Source organism: Macrotis lagotis, chromosome X (genome assembly GCF_037893015.1).
Source record: "Macrotis lagotis isolate mMagLag1 chromosome X, bilby.v1.9.chrom.fasta, whole genome shotgun sequence".
NCBI lineage: Eukaryota > Metazoa > Chordata > Mammalia > Peramelemorphia > Peramelidae > Macrotis > Macrotis lagotis.
This window is the reverse complement of record NC_133666.1, coordinates 308186785-308210762: the sequence shown is the minus strand read 5'-3', so window position 1 is coordinate 308210762 and position 23978 is coordinate 308186785. Positions and strand designations below refer to the sequence as shown.

General features: G+C 41.0%; 1 protein-coding gene across 7 annotated transcripts in view; it reads left to right on the top strand.

The window, feature by feature from the left end:
- The window catches only part of CTIF (cap binding complex dependent translation initiation factor), a 464369-nt gene that overhangs the window by 339090 nt on the left and 101301 nt on the right, over nt 1–23978 (top strand). For all 7 annotated transcript variants that reach the window (XM_074204166.1, XM_074204171.1, XM_074204167.1 and 4 more), the window contains one exon: nt 46–345. In XM_074204166.1, the coding sequence (XP_074060267.1) occupies nt 46–345 (300 nt within the window). The remainder of the gene's footprint in view (nt 1–45; nt 346–23978) is intronic.

Here is a 23978-nt window from a genome sequence, read left to right as displayed (position 1 = left end):
TGGTGTATGTCTCTTTCTTGTCCCCGACTTTTTTGGGGTCTCTAGGAAGAAGTAACAGTGATGCCACCCAATCCCCAGAGGAACAAAATGGACAAGCTCATAGAGATTCTGAACAGCATGAGGAACAACAGCAGCGATGTAGACGCCCAACTCACCACCTTCATGGAAGAAGCCCAAAACTCCACCAACTCTGAAGAAATGCTGGGAGAGATTGTTCGAACCATCTACCAAAAGGCAGTGACTGATCGAAGTTTTGCCTTCACGGCCGCAAAACTCTGTGACAAAATGGCCCTCTTCATGGTGGAAGGGACCAAGTTTCGAAGCCTTCTTCTCAACGTGCTGCAGGTAATTGGATAGTCCCAGCTGCCACCCTCAGTACATATCACTAGAAAGAAGGCCGCAGATTCTAACCATAGTTGAGCTTTTCCCAAGTTCCATTCTTGCCCAATTAATTATAGAAAATTAAAAAGCTCACAGGGAGGGTGAGAGCTACAGGAGAGGGGCAGAGCTTTTATTTGTTTGTATGCGTGTCTCATGGTTACGAAGGACCAATATAATTTTATAGGCACTGTAAGTCTAACAAGCCAATCCTTCCTTCTATTTTAAAAAGAACGCGGTCTTTCCATTTTAACTTGGGCTCAATAGTCTGACCTCTTTGGCTGAATCTGAGTGAGTGGGTGTGGGCTCACTGCGGGCTGCTCTGAGCTCTGTCTCCTCATCCCTCCTTCCACTTCTATCCCATAAACCTTTGGGATAGCTTTTCTCTATATGACTTTCAGTAGACCCTATGTCGTGGCATTTAAGAAGAATTGGATCTGTTTAGATAGTGAGGAAAATGGAGATGGTTTGGTTCCTTTGGAACTTGGAGAGATGTATACCAGAAAGCTGTTTTACATTTTTGTAAAAGTATAATTTTCCTCTAATCTCATTCCTCTCACCTCCTCTCACCATACCTTGCTGTCTCTACCAGATACTAATCAGTGTTTTGTTTGGGTATGATTTGAGTAATTGGTAAAGGAAAGAGAAATGTGTGTGGAAGTGAATCTCAAAGGCTCATGTGCTCTTATACTGAGGACCAGTCATCTTGGCTGTGTGGGCTCTTTGTGGAGCAGTGTGGCAGTGGTATAAGAGTTGAACACAACTCTCAGGAGGAGGTTGAGATCCTGATTCCAGAGGATGGATGATGGAGCACACCTCTCTCCTCTTGAAGGTGTGGTTAACTATGGCTGCAGAATTCACATATGCTTTCAGACTCAGTCACCAGGTTGGTTGGTTTTGTTTAACTATTTTTCTTGTGATGACAGTTTGTGGAAGGGGATGTAATCTGGAACAGATGAAGTATAAAGAGCAGACGGTATCATCAAAAAAAGGTTTTCCTTTTTTAAAGATGTAGAAAATGATAGAGCGTGGGGGGGGTAATGAGGTGGGCCATCCTACACTTCATCTTTGGATATTGTTGACTGAATTTGGGGGTCTTGGGAGTTTATGATCTGAAGCAAACTGTAAACCAAGGGAAGGCAATAGCCTAGGATTGGCACCAAACATTGCTTTGCAGGACTAGAAAAGGTTCCCTTACAAAACTCCCTCTGGACAGATGGCTTGCCAATAATATCCTATCTGAAAAGAGCACAAAGAAAAAAAGATGCTCTGACTTTCTTTGCTGGCTATCCAGAAATGCTTACTTTCTGAAATGTCTTCCTTCTGCCTGGTTTGAGCCTCTCTTGCGACTGTGTGAAATGTCCCCTGGTGGCTTCTCTCTGGTTTCCAAATCCTCATTGGATCCTCATTACTGGCATACTCCCACTCCTGCCCACTGGCCACATAGAGGAAGAGTATCTTTGGAAGATTATGGACAATGCATAAGTTGTGCTAGAAGCCAGAACTAGCCATCTGAGTTCCAACCCCTCAGCCTGCCTCAACCATCAGCAGAGGATATCAGGGATTAGAATTTGTGCCCAGCTGCTATGCCAGGCTGGTGAGTCTCACTCCCATCATGATTAAGTCTATCCTTCCCCAGCTCCCAAACACTCACACAAAAAGAGCAGAAGGCCCACCCCTTCTTCTTCTTCTGTTCTCCAAGCACATAACCATTTTCATTCATTAGCCCTATCCCCTCCTTTTTGTTTATTTTTGTTTGTTTTAAAAACCTTTATGTTTAGCTAAATTGCCAGCATACATCCCAATGTCTGTGACCCACAGTGATGACCCAGACACAGCCAGCATCCTTTCACCCCAGGACCTTGCTTCATTTCCCTCTCAGGAACTACACAACCTTATCTCAGGACAAGGTCCATTTGGCTTGTGAGCCCAAGAACCGCCCTTTGGTATAAGCAAAGGCAGCCTTGGCTGACGCAGAGCAATCCAAAAACCAGTCTTAATGACTCTGGCCAGGATGTGACAGGCCTGGGAGACAGACCCATAGCAGCTGGTTCATTGCATGCAAAGTCAACCCACCACCATGTGTTAGGATTCCACCCTCCTTGGCTGGGAGCTCCTTTGTTGTTCCCTTGTTTTTTGATTATGTCAATTCAGAAGAGGGAAGTTCAAGAGGAGAGGTAGGAGGTGAAAAGAGAATACTGAATGGCCAAGAAATATGAAGCAGATGACACAACTGAAGAAGCCAGTCCTCTCAAAGTGAGAAAGAGAAGAGTCTGAGTGTGAAAGGTCTTCTCAGATGAGAGTTAGGGCACCTTGCCACCACTCTTTGAGAGCCCATAGACACAGGCAGAATAAATCTCAACCAGGCCTTAGAGGCCCTAAATCCCTCAGCTACCCCACTTCCAATATGGTCCTCCTCCACCCTTGGTCATCAATACCACATCATCATTTAACATACCTATGATTTTAGTTAATTTTGTGAACTCTACTCTAGGTGAGGAAAAAAAATGGCAAATCAGTCCAGTATCTTTGCCAAGAAAAGCCCAAATGGAGTCACAAAGTGTTGAACACAACTGAATAACATCAAGGAGTAATGATCTGTCCATAAAGAAATGAGAGTCAGGAAGATTTGGGGCAGCTAGGTAGTGCAGTGGATAGAGCATCGGCCCTGGAGTCAGGAGAGTCAGGAAGATTCAAACTCCTTGAGCATAGGGTCTGCCTTTTTTGCTTGTCTTTGTATTCCCAACTCTTTGTACAAAGTACTTGCCAGATAGGAAGCACTTAATAAATTCTTTACCTTATCTCTCTGTCATCCATCTTCTTTGACGAATCAGTAGGATCATAATTTAAACTTCAGTCTCCTTTATAGTTACTCTCTCTCCAAGATCCTGAACTTTGAAATTCCACTTTTCCCTGTTCTTTACTGTTCTTTCACTCAGACTAAACCTACTTTCATCCTTATCATCATGATACTCCTTCTTTGATCCAGTCCTGTTCTCCAGGTCCATCTCCACTCACACCATACCCAGCCTCAATTCATGATGCAGTACTGTAATGTTTCACTAGCATTATCTCTAATCTTTCACTAGTCTTGATCTGAGAATCCTCATCTTGAATAGGTCTCACCTTTCCTAATTATTATGATCATCATATCAGTCTCTCTCCTTTGCTGCCTTTCTGTCTGCTACTAATAAACTCTGAATTCCCCAAATCATGTAAGGGAAAAAAGTTCTCTCCTTAAACTTTCTGGTCCTTAACACAAGATTCTGCCCTAGATGCCCTTCTTTTCTCCCTCTATACTATTTCCTTGGTGATCTCATCAACTCTCATAGATTTAATTACTATCTCTGTTATTGTTTCTCAGATCTACCTATCCTTCCCTAACAATCTGTCTGCTGACCATCAGTCTCAAATCTCAAAACTGTCTTTCAATCATCCCAGACTGGCTGTCCAGTAGACCTGTTCACATTATCTTTCTCCCTAAACTGTCCCCCTCCCACCTTCCCTGTTAATGTAGAGGGCAACACCATCCCCACAGTCTCTTGGGTTTGGGGTGTAGCCTCAATATCATCCTCAGTTCCTATCTCTCACCCTCCCTAAATCCAATCTTTTGTCATGACCTGTTAATTTGATCTTTGCAATATCATTTGAATTTGCTTCCTTTTCTTCTCTGACCTGCTCTAGTATGAAGCTTTATCCTCTTAGGGCTGAATTCTTATAATAGCCTGCTGGTGGGTCTTATTGCCTCCAGGATCAAATACAAAATGCTCTGTCTGGTATTTAAAAACCTTCATATCCTGGCTCCCCAACTACCTTTCTAACCTTCATATCCCTTACTTCCTTCCATGTTCTCTTTGATCCAGTGACATCCCAACAGTTCCTTGAATTGCATCTCTGGGCTGCAGGTATTTTCTCTGGCTATCCCCTATGCTGGGAATCCTCATCTCTACCTCCTAGCTGATTTTAAGACCTCACTAAAATCCTACAGAAATCTTTCCTAAACCCACTTCATTCCAGTGCCTTCCTACTCTTAGCTATTTCCTATTTATCTTGTATGTAGCTTGTTTGTACACACTTGCTTGCTTGCATCTCCTTGAGGTCAGGGACTATCTTTTGCCTCAACCCCAACATATAGTAGTCTTTATTAAGACTGAACAACTGACTGATTGCTGCCATCCCCTCTCACTGCTAAACTTGACTATGTGGTCTGAAAACTATGCCTCCTCACTCTCTCCTCAGGCCCCCATCTGGCTTCCTCTCATCAGTCTACTGAAATTGGTATTTGAGAGTTCACTGATAGCATCCTATTCACCAAATCCAGTGGTACTTTGCAAACTTCATTCTCTTTAACGCCTCTACTAGTTTTGACCCTATTGTCCATGAGTTAGTTTGTTACCTCCCCCCTTCCCCGCCTCATTCCCCGCTCTCCCTTTCTCCTCCCACATCTTTCTTTGTCTCTCTCTCTCTTCTCTGTCTCTGGGTCTGTGTCTGTCTCTCTCTCCTCTCTCTCTCTTTTCTCTGATGCTGACTCTTACTGTCTTCCTGTCTCCATAAGATGATATTGGTCTCCAAGGTTTTATCCTAGGCTATCTCATTTATTCTCACAGCTTCAAATACCACATCCACATAGATGGCCCCTGATCTTTTCTTTCCAGTCCCAATCTCTCTTTTGAGCTCCAGAGCCACATGCTCTGTTGCCTATAGGTCACCTCCACCTGGATATTTCATGAGCACCCAAAATTGAACTTGTCTAAAAGCAGGTTTATTTTTTTTAGGGTTTTTTTTTTTTTGCAAGGCAAATGGGATTAAGTGGCTTGCCCAAGGCCACACAGCTAGGTAATTATTAAGTGTCTGAGGCCAGATTTGAACTCAGGTACTCTTGACTCCAGGGTCAGTGCTCTGTCCACTGTGCCACCTAGCCACCCAAGTTTATTATTTTTAACCACCCTCCTCCTCCCCCAAAATTCCTCTTTCTGAATTTACTGTTTTTGCTAGTGACCCTGCCAAACACCCAAACTTTCAGAGTATTTTGGCTAGAAAAAATCAAACTCTTTATAAATGAAGTGATGACAGATCTCTCTGAGCTTAGCTAGTTTGGACCTTAAAGGACAGACCACAGCCTGTTAATAGATCAAACTGTATGGAAATACAGTAATGCATATTATGTGATTTTTATTTTTGACAAGACCTGTGATATCCTCAGTGCAGGTCGCTTCCACTATCAATTCATGACTATACCTTTTCAGTAACTTAGAGTCATCAAGATTTGCCCTGAGACATTTAGTGCCCAGGATTGCAGGGTCAGTAGGTGTCAGAGGTCATACTTGAATCTGCCTCTCCTGACTCCAAGCCTAGCACTCTAAACTATATTACCTAGAATAATAAATATATCATTTATACAGAATAATTGTAGGGTGCAGTAGCTTAAGTATAACATGGCTTAGTATGTGCAAGATGAAGGGAAAATAAAATCATTTTGGCTGTGGGCATCAGGGAAGATGGCAGGACCTGAGTTATAGGATGAGTAAAGCTTCAAAAGAGAGATAGGGAGAGGTCCTGGGGAGGGCACATTCTAACCACAGAAAGCAGTGAAGATTAGAAAATGCTAACTGGCAAATAATCCAGTACATCTAGAAAATAATGCATATGAAGGGGAGTAGTGAGAAAGATGGGGGTCCTTTGAAGTTGATTTCCAGGCTCAGGATGTTGGACTTTATTTGGAAAACTAAATTGGGAGCCCTTAGAGGATTTTGAGCAGAAGAGTGGTTTAATCACATCTGTGGACAAAGACAGTTAAATCTGGCAACAGTGTGAATGAACAATGCCTTCTTATAGAGAATAAATCTAGTCTCCTTCACATGAAAGCTCTTCAGATAGCTAAAGACAATTTATCATGCTTCACATTCTGTTCTTCGAGTTAAGTGACCATTTCACATTAGAAGGGAGCTTCCTTGGTTTGATTACCTAGATTCATTTATTCCTTCACCTAATTTCCTACTCATTAGAAAGGAGATACCAGAAAACCTCAGAGTCTGGAGTTATATAGGAAGAAACTGAAATTCCTTCATGGGAACAACCAATATTTCAGTGTTGACATCAGAGTGCAGGGAGAGGCCAGGAGTAGAACATCAGGTCATCAATATTGATTAAAGGTCCATATTCCAAAGTGTATCTGAGGTGGGTTCTGAAATTAAGGGAAGTTGAAGACTAGAACCTGCCTTGTCCAGGACCCCCACCTCCCCAGCTGTTCCCGGGGTCTGCCGTATTATGGCTCAGAGATTCTCCTTTTCCTGATCTCTACATGTGTAACCAAGCTCTTCTCTGTTGAAATGTACTTGCTTCATTTAGCTGGGAGGTGTCTGTAGCTGAGCTATGCATAGCAAAGTATTATTAGAGCGGGCATCAGTGCATCTGTAATTGAACCCCGTTCCCCTTAGCAACTGTTGCCAACAACACATCTAACAGAAGGATGTGATACCTTTTTTGAAGGAAAAAAAAATGCACGTCTCAACCAACTGATAAACACAGCAGGGCTGCTGTGAAAAGGCAATCTGAATCCAGGCAAATTCAGAATCTGGCACGTGCACAGTTTTAGAAATAAACAGCCCTCCACTACCTTCTAGAAGGTATCCTCTTCTTAGCACCCATACTACTAAGTGGCCAACAAAGAGGCTGTGTACTCTGACCCTGTCACCCTTAAATATTGCCCTGGACTCTTTCTACACAGAATTTCTCTGGGATATTATTGGAATAATCGTTTGATTTTTTTTTATTATTAAAAAATAAAGCTGAGGGGAGAATATGATAGCTTTCTTCAAGTACTGGAAAGGGTGTCATGTGGGAAAGGGATTTGACCTGTTTTGTTTGGCCAAGGAAAGGTAGAATTGAGGTAGAAAGTTTAATGTATGACAAAGTTCCTTAATGTGAGAACAATCCAAAAATGGAAAGGGCTGCCTCTCAAGGGAATGGATTCTCCTTCAGTAGAGTTCTTTGTGAAAAGACTGGATGACTACTTATTACCACTTATTGGGTGGGTCCACTGTGGTGGAGAGCCATTCAGAGGCATGAATTGGACTGGCTAAACATTGAAGTCCTTTTCAGTTCAGAAATTCTGTTGTTCTGTGATTGTGTAAGCTAAAATGGGGTCTTAGAGATCACCTAGTCATGAAGTTCTCTTACCAATAGATTAGAGTTGGATTTCTCTAAGCCCTGGGTAGACTTGTCTCCTGTCAAATGACCTTTATCATTCTCTGCTCTTTATCTCTTTATAATTACTAAAGATTCCCATCTGAGAGGAAAGTTTTTCCAGAAAGTAGCAGTACTGTCCTTGCCTTTAAAGTACAATATCTCCTTTCACTTGGTCTTCCAGTAATCTCTAAGTTTTAGGAAAATGAATAGGAGGTGGTCCCCTTCACAAAAATTTGGAGGATCTTCTCATTTTATAATTTGAGCTCTTAAAAAGTAAGAGAAGAAATAAGAAAAGAATTAAGATTAATTGGAATAGACAAAAATAGACCAGATTCCTTTGGATTGGACTGAACTGAATAGTATTAGATAGTAGATCTTATTGGTGAAAAGAAAAAAAGAATTGAGACTAGATTCAAGGTCACCTGATTTCCATTTCCATGTTCTTTCCACTGAATCATGGGACCTTCTAAGTGACAAAGTCCTAAACTTAGAATTCTACTTTTCAATTCTGACACTGGCTATCTAGGCAAGTCACCCCCTTTTTCTAGGGATCTATTTTCTCACCTGTAAAAAGAGGAGGTTAAACTCAATGACCTCAACCATTCGCTCATCATTCTGTGATTTGTTGTGTCTAAGGAATAATGGCCAAAATTAAGGAAAATAATAACATTAGCTGGAATTTATATAGCCCTTGATAGTTTATATCCATAATTCTGTCTATACTTAACAACCTTGTGAAGAAAATTATGATCCACATTTTACAGATGTGGAAACTGAGTATCAGAAAGGATAAATAATTAGTCTAAACACAACGCTAGTAGATTCCTAACCAGGTCAAATTTTATTCCAAGCCTAATATTTCCAAGTCTTTCCCCTGCACTAACTTGATAGTAAGAACCAGTAAAGACTTATTCATACAATGTGACCAAATTGGTCCTAAATTATTCCTAAATTCTTTTTCTTCAGCTTTGAAACTATTGAAAGGAAGGAGAACAAGAAAGCACTTTTATGCTCACTTCATCGCAGAGCAGAAGCTCTAGTGAATCTCGTTTGCTGGGTGATTTCTGCTGTGTCTGATTTGTGAACCCTTGCAGTGTGTGTGTGTTTGTGTGTGTGTGTGTGTGTGTGTGTGTGTGTGTGTGTGTGTGTCCTCAGAAGAAGGTTTGTTCCCTGTTACAAAAGCTACATGAGGTCCTAAGGCACAGAGTACACCAAAAAGCTACATTAGGATGTGCAGAATTGATCCATCAACACTTCCAAAAGCTCTGCTAGCAAAAATTCAATGCCAGAATCAAGAAATGGATCTGGATGTCAGGGCTAGATCAAATGCCTTATCTGACTCCAACTAGCAACCACCAGACTTTAAATACATATATCATATAATCACTTCATGTTTTTCCAGAATACAGAGAAGCATAAATCTGAAGAAATGACTCTCATTCACCATTGCCTGGATTAACTATGACAATATCTAATCTAAGACATCCACATAAATACACATACCTCAACTCCCTGAACAAGATTTCTTGTGTCCTCTATTCAGTTATTACATATATGTGTGTATATATATATATATGTATTTACATATGTGTATATACATACACAAGATTTGTAGATTAATTTTTTAACATTAGTCCAGATCTGACATAATCAAGTCTTCAATAATATTGCTTAATACATCCAAACCAAAGAGAGATAAATGTTTGGGGCTATCCCAGGACTGTGGCTCTCCTCCATAGGTGCCTTTAATTGAGAATTGTTACTAGAAATGATCAATGAATAAGATGTAAATGACTCCAAAGAACTTAGTGATGGTTTTAAGCCTCCAAATTGAACCTCTTATTTCTGATTCCTGAAAAATCCATAGTGTTCCTTTAACTTAAGGCTTTGATCATTATAAGAAGACATCCCCTGGGAGGGAGTGAGGGAAGTCCTAGTTTAAGATGTCCTCAATTTAGGGGTGAGCAGCCTTCAACATGCATGCCAGCATCATTCAGGTCCTGTGCACAGTTGGTTTATTTCCCTATATACACTGGACATTGTCACCTTTGAGAGTCCCCACAACACACAAATGTACACAGCATTTTAATAAAGTCCTCTATGCTTAGCTCTTTCCCCTATTATGCCAAAACCTTGGCATACAACTTCTTTTTCTCTTGGCATACAAGTTTTTTTCTTCATTTAAATTGAAGCCTTTGGGCTTTTTAAATTATATTTCTGAACATATTCCCTCCCTTCCCCCTACTCATTTGCTCTTAGCATGTAACAAGGATTTTACAAGAAAAAAATAATAATACCAATCTAATAACTGACTGCATCTGACAGCACATTTAATATTTCATCCCTATAGACCCTCACCTCCAAAAAAGTCAGGGAGACAGATTTTCTTTGGGGCCAAGCATGATCATCATAATTAGGTAAATATTCAATTTCATTTTATTGTTATTTCTACCTAAATTAAATTAGATATAAGCATATACACATATATTTCATGTAATTCTTTTCTTCATTTTACTTACTTTGCTTTGTAGCAATTCATATACCTTCCCCTTTTTCATCTGAAGTCAACATTTATCCCTTCTTTTGGTGCACATTAGAAATGTGCATCCCACTCATTTTACAAATGAGAAAACTGACATTCACAGAGATTCAGTGATTTGCCCAGGTCACACAGCTAGAAAAGTGTGAGAGGTAGGATTTGAAGCCAGATATTAAGTAAAGTTCTCATAGCTACATAGAGTCAGGGCTCAAACCCAGGCCTTCTATCTCCTAGCCTTCTAGGAACTCCTTATTTGCCACTCTAGGAGATACCCCTGAACAGAGACTGTGACCCCAAAGATTTAATTGGCTTCATCTTCTGCCTTACTGTGTGTGTGACTCAGTTGTTGGAGATTCCCAGACTGGTTTAGACCAGGCCCTTTGAAAGGTGTTAAGCTTTAAGGTTCACCTTGCAGAACTTAGCTGCTGAAAGTAATTGGGATTGGAGGGGAACAGACCAGTGATCTGGGGAAAACAAAGCATTTCAACTATTGAGATGGAAAACAGAGGAGAAAATGATCATTGACCTTGAAGTTGGTGCTGTAAAGAACCCAGCATAGTGTCCCCTGTTGAGGGACTCATTGCCAATCAGAAGGTAACTAACTGATCTATGTATTGGAAACAACAGCAGTCTCCTAATAAAGGCCTTTTGCCGATGGTGTGAGCTTCCCTTCTGGGCAGAAATTCAAACCACCAACCTCTTAGGTAGGGATGTTTTTAAAATTCCAGATAGTACCCTTCCAGATTCCACTTTGAAGATTCAGCCTTAGAAATGAAAATGTCCATTTTTTTTTTCTAGCCCATATAGTAAATTGTCAACAGGTCATTACATACCCTGGGAAGATGACAGAAAAGAGAAAGGGCTCAAACTCCTCCCCCTTCCTCCTCCTCTTCCTCCTCCTCCATGAAGCCTTCTCTGACCATCCCTGCCCACCATGATCTCTCCTTCTCTTAGGCTCCCAGACCATGGTCTGTCTTATACCACTTATTTGGCCTTGTGGGCTCATTTAATTTGTCATCCGTTGTATATTTTGTCTCCTTCACTAGATACTCAATTCCTTGGGGCAATACTCCTACCACAGTATCTGGCACAGTCATAAGCACCTTCAATATTTGGTCATTTGATTGTAAACAGATCTTTACAGATGGAGTGTCAGCGTTATCCTACTTGGGTCATAGGAATGAGTGTTAGAGTTTTGGGGGGTGGGGAAGGGGAAATGCTTTCATCAGTGGGGAAAAGATAGATAATTGGGAAGAAATATTTTCCTTAATGGTACTCAGTGAAACCCTGGAATTCCAAGAAGCATGTGTGGGATCCATAAGAAAATGTGGAGGCCTGTAATATTTTTTCCTTTAAAATTTTGTTTGAAATTATTTAATTTAAAGTGAAAAACATATATTTATGTATTTTTTTTCCTCCATGGAAAATAGACTTAATTTTCTCTGTTTTCTCTTGACTATGCAGGCTATTCTTTTTATCCCAGATTCAGTATTTATGGATTCTAGCAATATATTTTAGACTCAAAAGAGTTTCATGCTTAAATTAGTTTTAGAGATGCTAAAGTAGAGTTTTAAACACTTCTCTGTCTGATCAGGAGATTTCTTTTTCTAATATTATCTTTCCACAGTGGTAAGACATAATTTCTTATCCTCCCACCCCCAGTCTTTTAAAATAATCAGTCATCTTCCTTGGCCTGTCTTTTCCTTCTTTCTTTCCTACTTTCTCCCTTTCTTTCTATCACCTCTGTTTCTTCTTATTTACCTTTCCACCATCTATTTATATGTGTATCTCTTTCTGTCTACCTCTGTATCTATCAACTTACCCTTTTAAGTCCACCAATAGACCTCTCCCTCGGTCTTTCTGAGACTGTCCCTAGCACCCACGCCAAAACAGGCCCCGGGCAGATAAGTGAGTTATTGGAGAAGCCCAGATCAGGTATCAGGCTGCGTGCCTTAGGCCGTCCTTGCCGGTAAGCGGCGCGGCGGTACCTCTCAGGCCCTCGTGAGCCGCCCCCTGCTTATTGGCAGCTCTCACCTCCCCTGCCGTGTTCCTCCCCTCCCAGAGACAGGCAGGAGACGGCAGATCCGTTCCTGCAGTGGCCAGCCACCTAGGGAATCTAAACTATGCTGAGCGGCTCCAGATTGCCAGCATCTCAACCCTGCCCAGGCACAGCCATCTGAGACAGGGCGCCTGTACCTGCTGGAACTGTCACTGGAGAGCCGACCCGGCCCAAACCCAGTGGAAAAAAAAATCTCCTGGCCTGGTTATGTAACCAGTGGCCTCCTGTGTCCTGGGCTTCTCTAGGAGGGATGGTGGCAGGGATGTGACAGGGAAAAAGAGAAGAAAGACCTAATGTTACTTTGTTGAAGGAAGAAGAAAATCAGTCAAGAACTCAAATAGACACTAAAGGGAATCCAGAGGGAAAAAACATGGTACCTTCCTCAAGGAGCTCATAATTTCATTAAAAAAGCTATTTGCTATTTTTTAATTTAATATTAATTGATCATTCTATTTAAAAAATTATTATAAGTCTATTTGTAAATACAGTGGAGTTCAGAAAAGAAAAATATTAGCCTGACCTGGAGTAGTCAGAGACTTATTGAAGGAGACAGGGTTTGAGATAATCCTCTGACAATCCCTTAAAATTTAGGATAAATGAAGATAAGGAAGGAGGATTTATCTGACAGAGAGAATGACTAAATATACAGAGATAGAAATGAGTATAACCAGATTTAGGACCAGTAAAGTAAAAGGTCTAACTAGAACAAAGAATATGTACTTTGAAATGCTGAAAATGAGTTTAAATAACGATAAAGGGGCTTGACAACTGAACAATTTAGAATTAATATTTTGAGACATAAAGAGACATGGTAGGTTATTGAACAAAGAATTAATCCAGTCTGTGACAGTGTTAGAACTGGAAGAAATCTTAAATATCTAATACAACCTTCTTATTTTACAGTTGAGGATACTGAACACCAGGGGTTAATAATTGTGGCATTTTAAAGTATGTCTTTCAATTGAGGAAGAGAACGGATTAAAAAGAAAGGGAACAAAATCTTAGGGGGGTTCCCCCCTATTTTGTAAAAATACACATACTGGGACTAAAAGCTTCTCCATTCAAGAGGGTGAGCTAAAAGAGACCATTGAGGGTTACTTGGACCCCATAATTCAGGTGTGAGGGGAGCTTGTGTAGCCATCCATTCTCCTCTCTCCACTGTGTACTGGCAATCTTTGTAACATCACAATGGACCTTCCCAAAATTTGTGACATTCTAGAGATGGTCCCCAGGGGTCAGGAAGCAAACTTAACTGAAAGAATGACTTTCTTTTAGCCAGGGGTTAGAACCATGCCTTCCTCTACTTCCACCCCACTCTCCTCTTTCTCTTTTCCTCCCTACTCTTACTTCCCTTGTGTTCAGGTCCCACCTGGTAAGGGGCTTGAGAGCTGCTCCTAACTTCGGGAGTCAGGAGTCCTGATTGGCCCACATGTTGTATGGGTAGCACATTGCAGCCACTTTGCCAGGGAAACAATGAGATTGGAGTTGGTACAACTCCACACTCTGATGCATAGCCCTCGAGGATCTCCCTAACTGCCCCTACTCTCTACATGTAAGTCATTATATTCTGGCATAAGTGGGAAGAATTTTTCAAGAATTTATGAGAAAATGTCATAGAAACAAGTGGAGGGCAACTTCAGGAAAAATATTTAGGAAACAAGAAAGAATACACTTTGAACTTAATGGTTAGACATGAGTATTTATACCTTGCCAGTTCTAGTCCAAGTTGTTACATCCTTTTATCTATGAAAGATGCATTTGTGTATGGAATCAAGCATATTAACCCTGTGAGGCAGGTACAACCAATGAAAGAGGCTGAATGGCTTGCTGAGAGCTAAGATTTGAACTTCATGTTCTCCTGATACAAGTAATATTGTGTTCCTGGGAGAGGACTTGAAGCAGCAAACATGATACCTAAGAAACATTTCTCCTATTGTATAGGAATTGATGTTGGGGGAAAAAACCTTTTTGTGGATTGGTCCTATAGAATCCCTAAAGCAGTGCTTTGCCAGGGGTTTTAAGAAAAACATTCCTATATTTTTATTATTATATTTTTGTGGGATCAGGGAAGGATGGGGTCTGGCGATAAACTTGATAAACAGCTTGCTTCTTTGGGGTCAGGATAATGTGGATAACAGTTATGAAATGGAGGATTATATCATTTTAGAATTGAAAAGAATTTTTGAGATTATCTATACCACGTGACCCAGATGGCATCTTGGGTACTCATCTAAGGGTCATGGACACTCAGGATACTTCCCACATGGCAGGGGATGGAAAAAGGAGATCATTTGGCTCAACTGATGCTTATTCAGGGGATTGGTGACTATTTATTCTTATTTACTATAATTATATTCATTTATTATTATTATTTGTAGTTATTTAGGGGATTTGCAGATCCCAGCTATTTTTCTTAAATCAGTCTTTGGAACATTTATCCATTTGCTGCTAGCTCCATCAAGAAAAGACAGGGAGATGAAAATGAAGAGACAGGAAACCTCACAAGGTCACATGCTAGTCCAGAAATTCTTAGATTATCAGTGATTTAGCCCCAGCAGGGAATTTCAGTTTTTGGTTCTAATAAGAATTTTCTCCCAGGTGTTCTAAGATGCAGGAAGTTATTACTAGAAATGACCCCGGGTGGGGGGAATGGCATCTTGGAAAAAGCCCTCCCCACTCCCTTTATTTTTCAGTTGTAGAAACTGAGCCCCCTTATGAAAAAAAAACTTGCCCAGGGGGGTAATATGGTAAATTCAAAGCAAATCTCAGATTGGAACCCAGATTTTTTGCTCAAATACTCTCCTCCACTGTCTGACAACACTTTTCCTGGGAATCTTGATTTTTCCTTAGTCCCTCTCTATTTGTCTATCTCTTTCTCAAGGGTCTAGACCTCAGTTTTATAATATTATAATATTATAATGAGTGCAGACACTCATATTGCTGTGTAATAGTAGAATAGGTCCTGGTTCCTTCCCTAATTTAATCTGAGAATCAGCTGGGGAAATCGGGAAAATAATCTGTCCTCCAAACCAAAGGGTCAGTTTGCCATCCCTTGACTATGATATTTCTGGGGATGATGCCTCCCTGACTCATTAAACCCCTCAAGGCTTTCTTCCTAGTTCTGTGGAGCAGGTAACCCCGGCCTAATTCATAGGGTGTGTCAAGAGCCCTAATTACAGTTTTTATAAGACACTTGGAGATGGAGGAATAAAAGAGATCAGTTGAATACAGAACATATGATTAGAGGAGAAACACACACACACACACACACACACACACACACACACACACACACACGACACTCCTTCCCTTTCCTTCTTCTTGGCTAACTTCTTACCTCTTCCCCAACTGTACTTCCCATGTATGCCTGCTAAACACACCTGCACAAGTCAGATGCGGTATAGAGATGCCCCCTCTGCCTCCAAGAATTCACTAAGGTCACTGGCTTTTTCTCTTTAATGACACCAAACCTCAAAGTCCCTTCTTACAACATGGTTGAGCTGAGGGTGTGGTGAGGGTGGACTTTGCACAGGTTAGTTGTTATGTTGTATTAAGGGGTGACTGGGATGAAGGAGTTAGTTGTAAGTATGTATGAATTTATGTCTATCCTTCCATAAGTAGATCAGATGCATTCCTGAATGGTTACCTATAGAAAGAAATTCTGTGCATTGTATTCTGGTTTCCTGTTGACTCCCATATGTTTACCCTCCTCAGTCTTGTAGGACTTGAAGATCTAATCTGTATTTTCTTTACAAAAGCTAAAACTCCTATCCCAAGAGTAGTTGCTTGCCAGGACTGGAGTTCCATTATTCTTATGCCTCAAGGAATCAGGAGACTTGAGTTCAAATCCTGTAAGGATTAATTAGCTGTAGGACCTTATGTAGGGCTTTGCTAACCTCAGGTTCCTCATCTGGAAAATAAGAGGGTTATACTAGATGGATTGCTGTGGTCACTACCAGCTCTGACAAGCTAGAAATCTATTAGAATAACTGCCCCTGAAGATTCTCTTTCTGATCCCACAATGGCTAACCTGTAAGCATTATGTCCATTATTTCTATTTGTCAATTTTGTATTTATTTTCTCAATATTATTATATATTTATATTTTTTAATATTTATTATCATTCTTAGCATAATAAGTATTTTTATATGTTGTATTTTTTTTTTAAAAAAACCCATGTAGCCCCATGTCTTAGTTTGTCATGTCACATTACCTTCTCCCAGTATGGTGTAAGATAGGACACTGGACTTGACCTGAATCAGGATGACCTGCTTTCAAATTCCACTTCAGACCCTACCTTCGTGACTCTAGACAAGTCATTTAATTGTCCTGTGCCTCATCTGGAAAATAAGGGGATTGAATTGGATGACTTCTGAAGTTCCAACAGCTTTAGACATATATAATCCAATGATGCTCCCCATGCCAATGGCTGTGGGAATGGAGAAGGAAGGTTTTTCTCCCATTACCCTTTGGTGGAGTAATACAGAGCTGATAGTTAGTTCTTAGGGCTGAAAGGGGAAAGGTGCTAGAGTTGGGGAGGAGGAGCAAAGTTACATGGTGGGAAGGTCTCTGAACAAAAACATTTAATCTTAGGAAGATTCGTGAGGCTAGATGAGGAGAGGTGTCAAAGTTGTTGTTAAATAACCTTTCTTTTATCCTTTTCCCCAAATCTCATAGAAAAATGCCTCCACTGCCCACCTACTAGAATGGATATGACTGGAATATGACATAGAGTCCTTGTCTTCAGTTTCTCTTACAATGCAGAAACTTTCATAGGGATGAAGGGTAGAATTAGCCATGTACTATGTGCAATGGCACATGTAAATGTCTCCTCAAATCTGCAAGGCCCAACCATAAGGGAGAGCAATACCCCCCTGAGTATGTGCATTTGAAGAACTCCTTGTCACTCCTGTTTTCTTTTGGCCCAAACTGACCCAGCTTTTCCAGTAGAGTGGAAAAAGTGCTGACTTTGTAGTTCAGGAACCCGGGTTCAAATCCCATTTCTGATACTTGGACTTTCTATCATGATTTCTCTGTCAATATCCCATCCCAAATACACACACTTATATCTGCTTTCTCAATGGCATCTACACCTACTCATCTCAGCTTTCACAATGCCAGGTTAACATTTCCTCTACCTTCCCATCCCAGCTCCTTGGGGGGGCATCAGTAAAATAGTTCCTTGCCAACAAAAAAAAAAGTTGAGGATTCTTGAACCACATGTGGGTCTCAAGGGCCAGCTATAAGGCTCTAGGATCCATGACTCCATACTGGTAAAGTGTACTTTGGACTATGATCTAGGAGATAGGACCTCTAGTCCTAGCTCGCTCTCTCTCTCTCTCTCTCTCTCTGTCTCTCTCTCTCTCTTTTAGTTTTTGCAAGGCAATGGGGTTAAGTGGCTTACCCAAGGCCACACAGCTAAGTAATTATTATGTGTCTGAGGCCGAATTTGAACTCAGGTACTTCTGACTCCAGGGTCAGTGCTCTATCCACTGCACCACCTAGCCACCCCAATTTTCCTTCTCTTAAGACTCAGTTTCTTCATCCATAAAAATGGAGTGGAAGTAATGGTCTCTAAACGCTTTTCCATCTCTAACATAATATATTTCCAAAGCAAATATTATGAGCATGTTGTAGGTGCTTGGTAAATCAGCTGATACGTTGATGGAAGGAGGATGATAAGAAGGACTGATTGGAACTAACCCTTTTCTTAGATGACTATGTTGGAATCCTAGAATCACACACTTTCCCCTTTCCTTCCCCCCCACCGCCAGTGCCTGAATGGGCTATCCAAGCAGTCTCTAGGCAGCTGCCTCCACCCAGGGCTGGGTGTGTCCCTTGGGGTAAGGGGAATGGTCTGTAGGTGGCACTGGTGTACAAGGAGAAGCCAGGGATCGTTGGGGACCAAAGAAGTTAACATAGCCCACCAGCATACACAAACCTTTATCCCCTCATTTGTCATAGGTACCTTATTACCTGAGGATTTCCCAAGAGGAATGGTTTAAGGCACTGAATCAGGTGTCTGTTTTTCAGATCATACTAGATAGAGCAAGCCATCTAAAAAGATGGCTCCATTTGGGATGCCTCTATCATTCTCAACATTTACTCATCTAGAGCTCAGGATTTTGAATGAGTGAAAGGGAAGGACTTCTAGTCCAACCTCTCCATTTCACAGGTGAGACAACTGAGGCCTAGCTAGAGGGACTGACATCATGCAGGTGGTAAGTGGCAAAACCAGGATCCAAACCCAGCTTTTCGGACTCCAAATCCAGTCCTTTAGCTGGGTGAGGCAGCTGAGGCCCAGAGAAGTCAAACAACCTTCTCAAGGTCCCACATCCAGCAAGCAGCTGAATAGAAAATACCTAGGTTCCTTATCCCCACAGGGCTGCTCACTTTGGCCTTTCTCCTTGTCTTTAGAAACAAGATAAATTGAATGTCAAGATGGAAGGGACTTTGGGGATTTTCTTCTCCCATCCTCCATTTGACATGACTCAGTGAAATTAAATGATATATCTAAATTTATAATAAATAAGTCACAGAGGCAAAATCTGAACCCAGGTTCTTGGATTTAGAACCCAAAGTCTTTTCACAACATCTTTTCTGATGAATAGGAAATGACCATGTCTGGAGCTTGTCAGTTTATTCTTTTTTTTAGCACTAAAAAGATTGCAAGTAGAACCCCCAACCTCTTATGGACCTTTTCCACCATTGCAGTGGATCAGGAGAATCAGATGATGTGCTTAAATCCAGGCAGGCATCATTAGAAAAGAAAAGAGCAAAATATATCTCAGAGATCTCTTTTTTTCTGTCTCCCTTTCATCCATTCCCCAGTATCCTCATCTTCCACAGGAACCCAGTAATGTAATGGCTTGGGTAATGGATGTCCCCAAAATATCCCCTCCCTTCTCCCTTCCACCTCAATTCCATTGTCATGCTGGCTTGAAGGTCACTATTAGGAAGAAAAATTTGAGAGACAGATAGACACAGACTTATAGACTTAGGGAACAGGAGAATAAGGTACTAATTTTGCTTGTGACTCCTTATATGGTGGTGATCCCTTAACATCTCTGGCCCTCAGTTTTCCCCCATTCCATGGGGGAATGGAGATAATCATAGCCAGTTTTCCTCACAGAGTTCTTTGTTAAGAACATCGGAGATAATGTAGATGAAAGAGATACAGTTCTTTAACCCAAAGAGTGAGTAATAGTGTATCCTAAGCAAGGTAACATGATGGTGACAGATTGGGGACAGGAGGCTTTCCTGTTACCTCTCAGATCACACCATGTAGGCATCTGCCCACTTTATCTATACATAAGGCAGCATCCCTTGTTGTTGGCAGCAGTAGCAACAACATGATATTTTACAGGCATACATTGCTTTGTAATTCTCACCTATACTATCTCATCCAACCCATATAACAATGCTATGAAAAACAACCTTCCTTCTTCCACATCTCAGATCCTGTCTTTGTTCACTCTCTCTTGCTTACAGCTAATATCTCTATTGGTATCCTTGATCCTTGATCCCAATCCCTGCTCTCTTTTTCTCCCTCTCCCTCTCCCTTTCCTCCCTTCCACAAACTTGTCTCCCTGTCACACCCACAAACTTTTGCCCTACTGACATCTCAAGCCATCATTTTCTCTCTTCCCTTTCATGGCTAAATTTCTAGAACACTGAGAAGCAGCCAAGACTGAAGCATGAACTAAGGTGGTAGCTGTGAAAAGGGAAAGAACGGGATAAATTTGAGATACATTGTGGTGGTAGAATGGCTGAGGCTTGACAACTAATCTGACCTGAGAGGTTAGGGAGTGTGAAGAGTTGAGCATGACTGAGTTGTCAGTCTGAATCATTAGAAGAAAGAAGGTACACATGTCAAAAATGGGCAATTAGGAAAAGAAAAAGAAGTAAAATAAAGGAAAGCTAGATAGATAGATGGACATAGATAGGCAAAAATGTATATGACCTCTATTGTAAACACGAGAAGTTTGACATGTCCCTGGGGATTCCAGTTGGAGAGTTCAATAAATGATACACGGGTCAATGTAGCTCAAGGGAGAATAGGAGTAAAAAAAAAAAGGGGGGGTGAACATACAAGTCAGCCTTGTAGAGATGATAATTGAGAAAATGGTTTGGAGACTCTGGAACAGAGTTATGAGGTTCACCCCACTGATAGGGAATGGAACACAGACAACTAAGTAGAAGAGAACCATGTCATAAGGAACCGAGGAGAAAAGAGAGTTTTTAGGAGGAGAGGGTAGTCAACAGGCTTAGACACTGCAAAGAGGTCAAGTATAAGGATTCAGAAAAAGTCAATGGATCTAGAAACTAGAGACAAGTAGGTAACACAGAGGATAAAGCTCAGGCCTGGAGTCAGAAAGACCTGAGTTCAAATTTGACCTCAGATACCTACTAGTTGTGTGATCCTGAGAAAGTCACTTAATCTCTATCATCTCTGTCTGCCTCCCTATTGCCCACTTTAAAAAGACTTTTTTAAAATCAACTTTACTATTATATCTCCCACAATTCCCCTTCACTTTCCTTATAGCTACAACTACTCTCTACCTTTATAGCTTTAATACTTCATTCTTTGAGCTCAGAATACCTTAATTCTCTTCCTCATACACACACCCATCTCCACTTATTGGATCCTAGCCATCTATCAAAGCCCCACTTAAATGGTTCTTCTTTCATGAAACCTTCTGTAAAAGAAAAGCAGTCCCCCCACCACCACCAAACTCTCATAGCACTTGGACCACTCCAATGCTTATCCCCATTCTTCTTTGCATTATATAGTTATCCATGTCCTTATCTTCTCTCCTCTACTTAATTGTAACCTCCTAAGGTAGATAACATGGTACAGTAAAGAGGGTCATTTTAAAGTCAGAAAATATGGGTTCAATTCCTGCTTCTGCCAATTACTTACTGGTGAGACCTAGAATAAGTCGACTCTCTGAATCTCATTCTTCTGGTTTGTAAAGATCTGTGATTGTTGTCTCTGAAGATCCCTTGCAGCTTTAAATCTCTAATCCTCTGACCTTATTTTACTTCTGACTCCCTTGGGGCCTTGTTAGCACTTCATACATAATAGGTATTCCTTTTGTATTTATTAAACATTGATTTAGGAGTCCTTGGACCAAGGTTGAAATCTCATTCATGTCACTAAGTTGTATCTTTGAGACAGATAAGTTCCCTCTCTGTCCCTTAGTTTCCTGATTTGTAAAGTTTTTGAGAAAGAGTCTTTATCATCTTTATCATTCTGTGTCATCAACAGTTGTTTAGAGACTGAGAGGCAGCTTGTCAGTGGGTAGAGAGCAGACCCCAGAGACAGAAAGGCCTTGAGTAAGTCACTGAACTGTGTAGGGGCAACTCTCTTAAAAGAAGAAATTTCCAACTAGTTATGCATAAACCTGGAGGGAAGAGGGCTCTTCCTTAGGAATAACTATACAGATGAAATGTTCCCCAGTATAGAATCATGACCTTAAATATTGCCATTTAGAATAATGTGATTTTGACTTTGAAGTGCTCTAGGAGTTTTAGAGGAGAGAGAGATTATTGAGAAAGAGTGAAAACTCAAAAAACCTTAGACTCTAGCATCCAAGTCCATCATTTTACAGATATGGACGTGAAGCCCAAGGAGGGAAGGGACTTATCCAAAGTCACATAAGGAATGAGTACTAGAATTAGAATCTGAATTCAGATCCTATGACTTCAGTGCTTGTGTTCTTGTCATAGGTGGCAAAGTAGATAACACTTGGGACTCGGAGTCAGTAAGATCTAAGTTCAGATCTTACCTCAGATGCTTACTAGCTTTTTGACCCTAGTCAAGTTACTAACTGCAGTGTGCCTCAGTTTCCTCATCTGTAAAATGCACCTCTAAGTGTAATAGCACTATTTCCCAGTACTATTATAAGGATCAAATAAATTGATATATAAAAACACTTTACAACCTTAAAGTACTATGCTAGTTGTTAATTTATCATCATCATCATCATCATCATTATTATTATCAGTAGTAGTTATGTATGTATGTATGTATGTATTAGAATTATTGCAAGAATAGCTGGGGGTGGGGAAGAACATCTAAGGAAAGCTACATGGAGAGGGTGAGACTTGAGCCAGATCCTAAAGGATGAGTAGGATTGGGTTAAGCAGGGAGGGATGGAGACATTCCTGGGAACATTCCAGAATGAGGGAACAACATGAACAAAGATTTGGAGGTGGGAATGAGTGTGAAATATCTGGCCTGTCACCCTTTCTCTGAAGAAAAGGGGACCGAAGCTCATTGTGGTCCATTGTGGTCATTCCTGAGATCCAGCCCCAGCTCCACCATATTTTGGTTAATTTTCTCTACTTCTCTGTAACAGGACAATTCTGTTCCTCTAAGTTTTATTTCTCCTCCTTTCATTTGGATGCTAGGAAAGCACCTTTTAACTCAGTAATCCAAGGGAGTTCAGAATGGGTTAGACAAGGAAAAGGGGCAGTGTTCACAATTGGGTCCAGCAATCTGGGGGGCGGTGTTGACCGAATGACCTAGAATCTTAGCATCATAGAGTGGGTTTAAAGGGACCTTAGGGATCACTACAATGCCTTCATTTTGTGGGCAGACTTTAAATACATTCTGTTGACGCCTTTTGTCTTAACATCAATCTCTCTCTCTCTCTCTCTCTCTCTCTCACCCACACACACACACACACACATGCTCACACATACACTCACACATACCTCTCCCTTGTGACAAATAAAAATAATTAAGCAAAAATACCATAAACAGTGACTGCATCTAACAATGTGTACAATAGTCTGTTCAAGTAATCCCTGATCTCTCTATTTTGAGGGGAGGATATATGTTTCATTTTCTTCTCTCCAGGATCTTCATTAGCTTTTCATGTACTCAATGATGACATCATTTCTGCTAAGAAAGAAACTGAGACTGAGAGCAATAAAACGACTCAGCTGAGGGCATACGACTACTTTGTGGTCTAGAACCCACATTTCCTGACTCCTAGGCCAATGCTCTTTTTGCTCAGAACTCTGAATAAGGAGACCTGAGCTTGAATCCTAGCCTGAATATTCAATTAGCTGAGAGACTGAAAGGAAATCACTTGACTCTTGTGAAGGCCTCAGTTTCCTTGCTTTGTAAATGAGAAATAATGTTCCCTATACTCACTTCAGGTTTGTTGATGAAGACCAGCAACCTGGTTGGAGCTAATGACCAGGTTTGGTTGATTCAGTTCCTCTCTGTGATGTTAGTTAAATGACAGGACATGTAGATGCCAGGGCAGGATCCGCCTGACCCCCCACCCTGCAGACTAAACAGTTGCAGTGTTCTCTCTCCCATCATTTCAAGACCAAAAGAATTCAAAGAAGATTTCCAGAATGGAACTCTGCAGGGGATGTTAGCTCTTTCCCCTCCTCTGGGAGTCCACTTTCAGCCTGCAAAGTAAACAATGGCAAGCTGTTCCCAGTTATCCAAGGGGAGTTCCTAGATGATCCTATACCCTATACCCTTTTCCCATTCCCTCTGTTTTCACTCACTGGCCATGGGTTAATAGATTTAGAGTCACCTGAGAGTTCATCAAGTCCTATTCCCTTGTTAGAAAGATGAGGAAAAACTCTCCGTTATAGAAAATAAAAGGGGATGGGGGAAGGGGAAGGGAAGGAGCTAGATGGTGTAGTAGATAGAGCACCAACCCTGAAGTCAGGAGGAGCTGAGTTCAAATACAATCTCAGACCCTTAAAACTTACTGTGTGACCCTGGGCAAGTCACTTAACCCTGATTGCCTTGCCAAAAAGAAAAGAAAAGGGAGATATTAA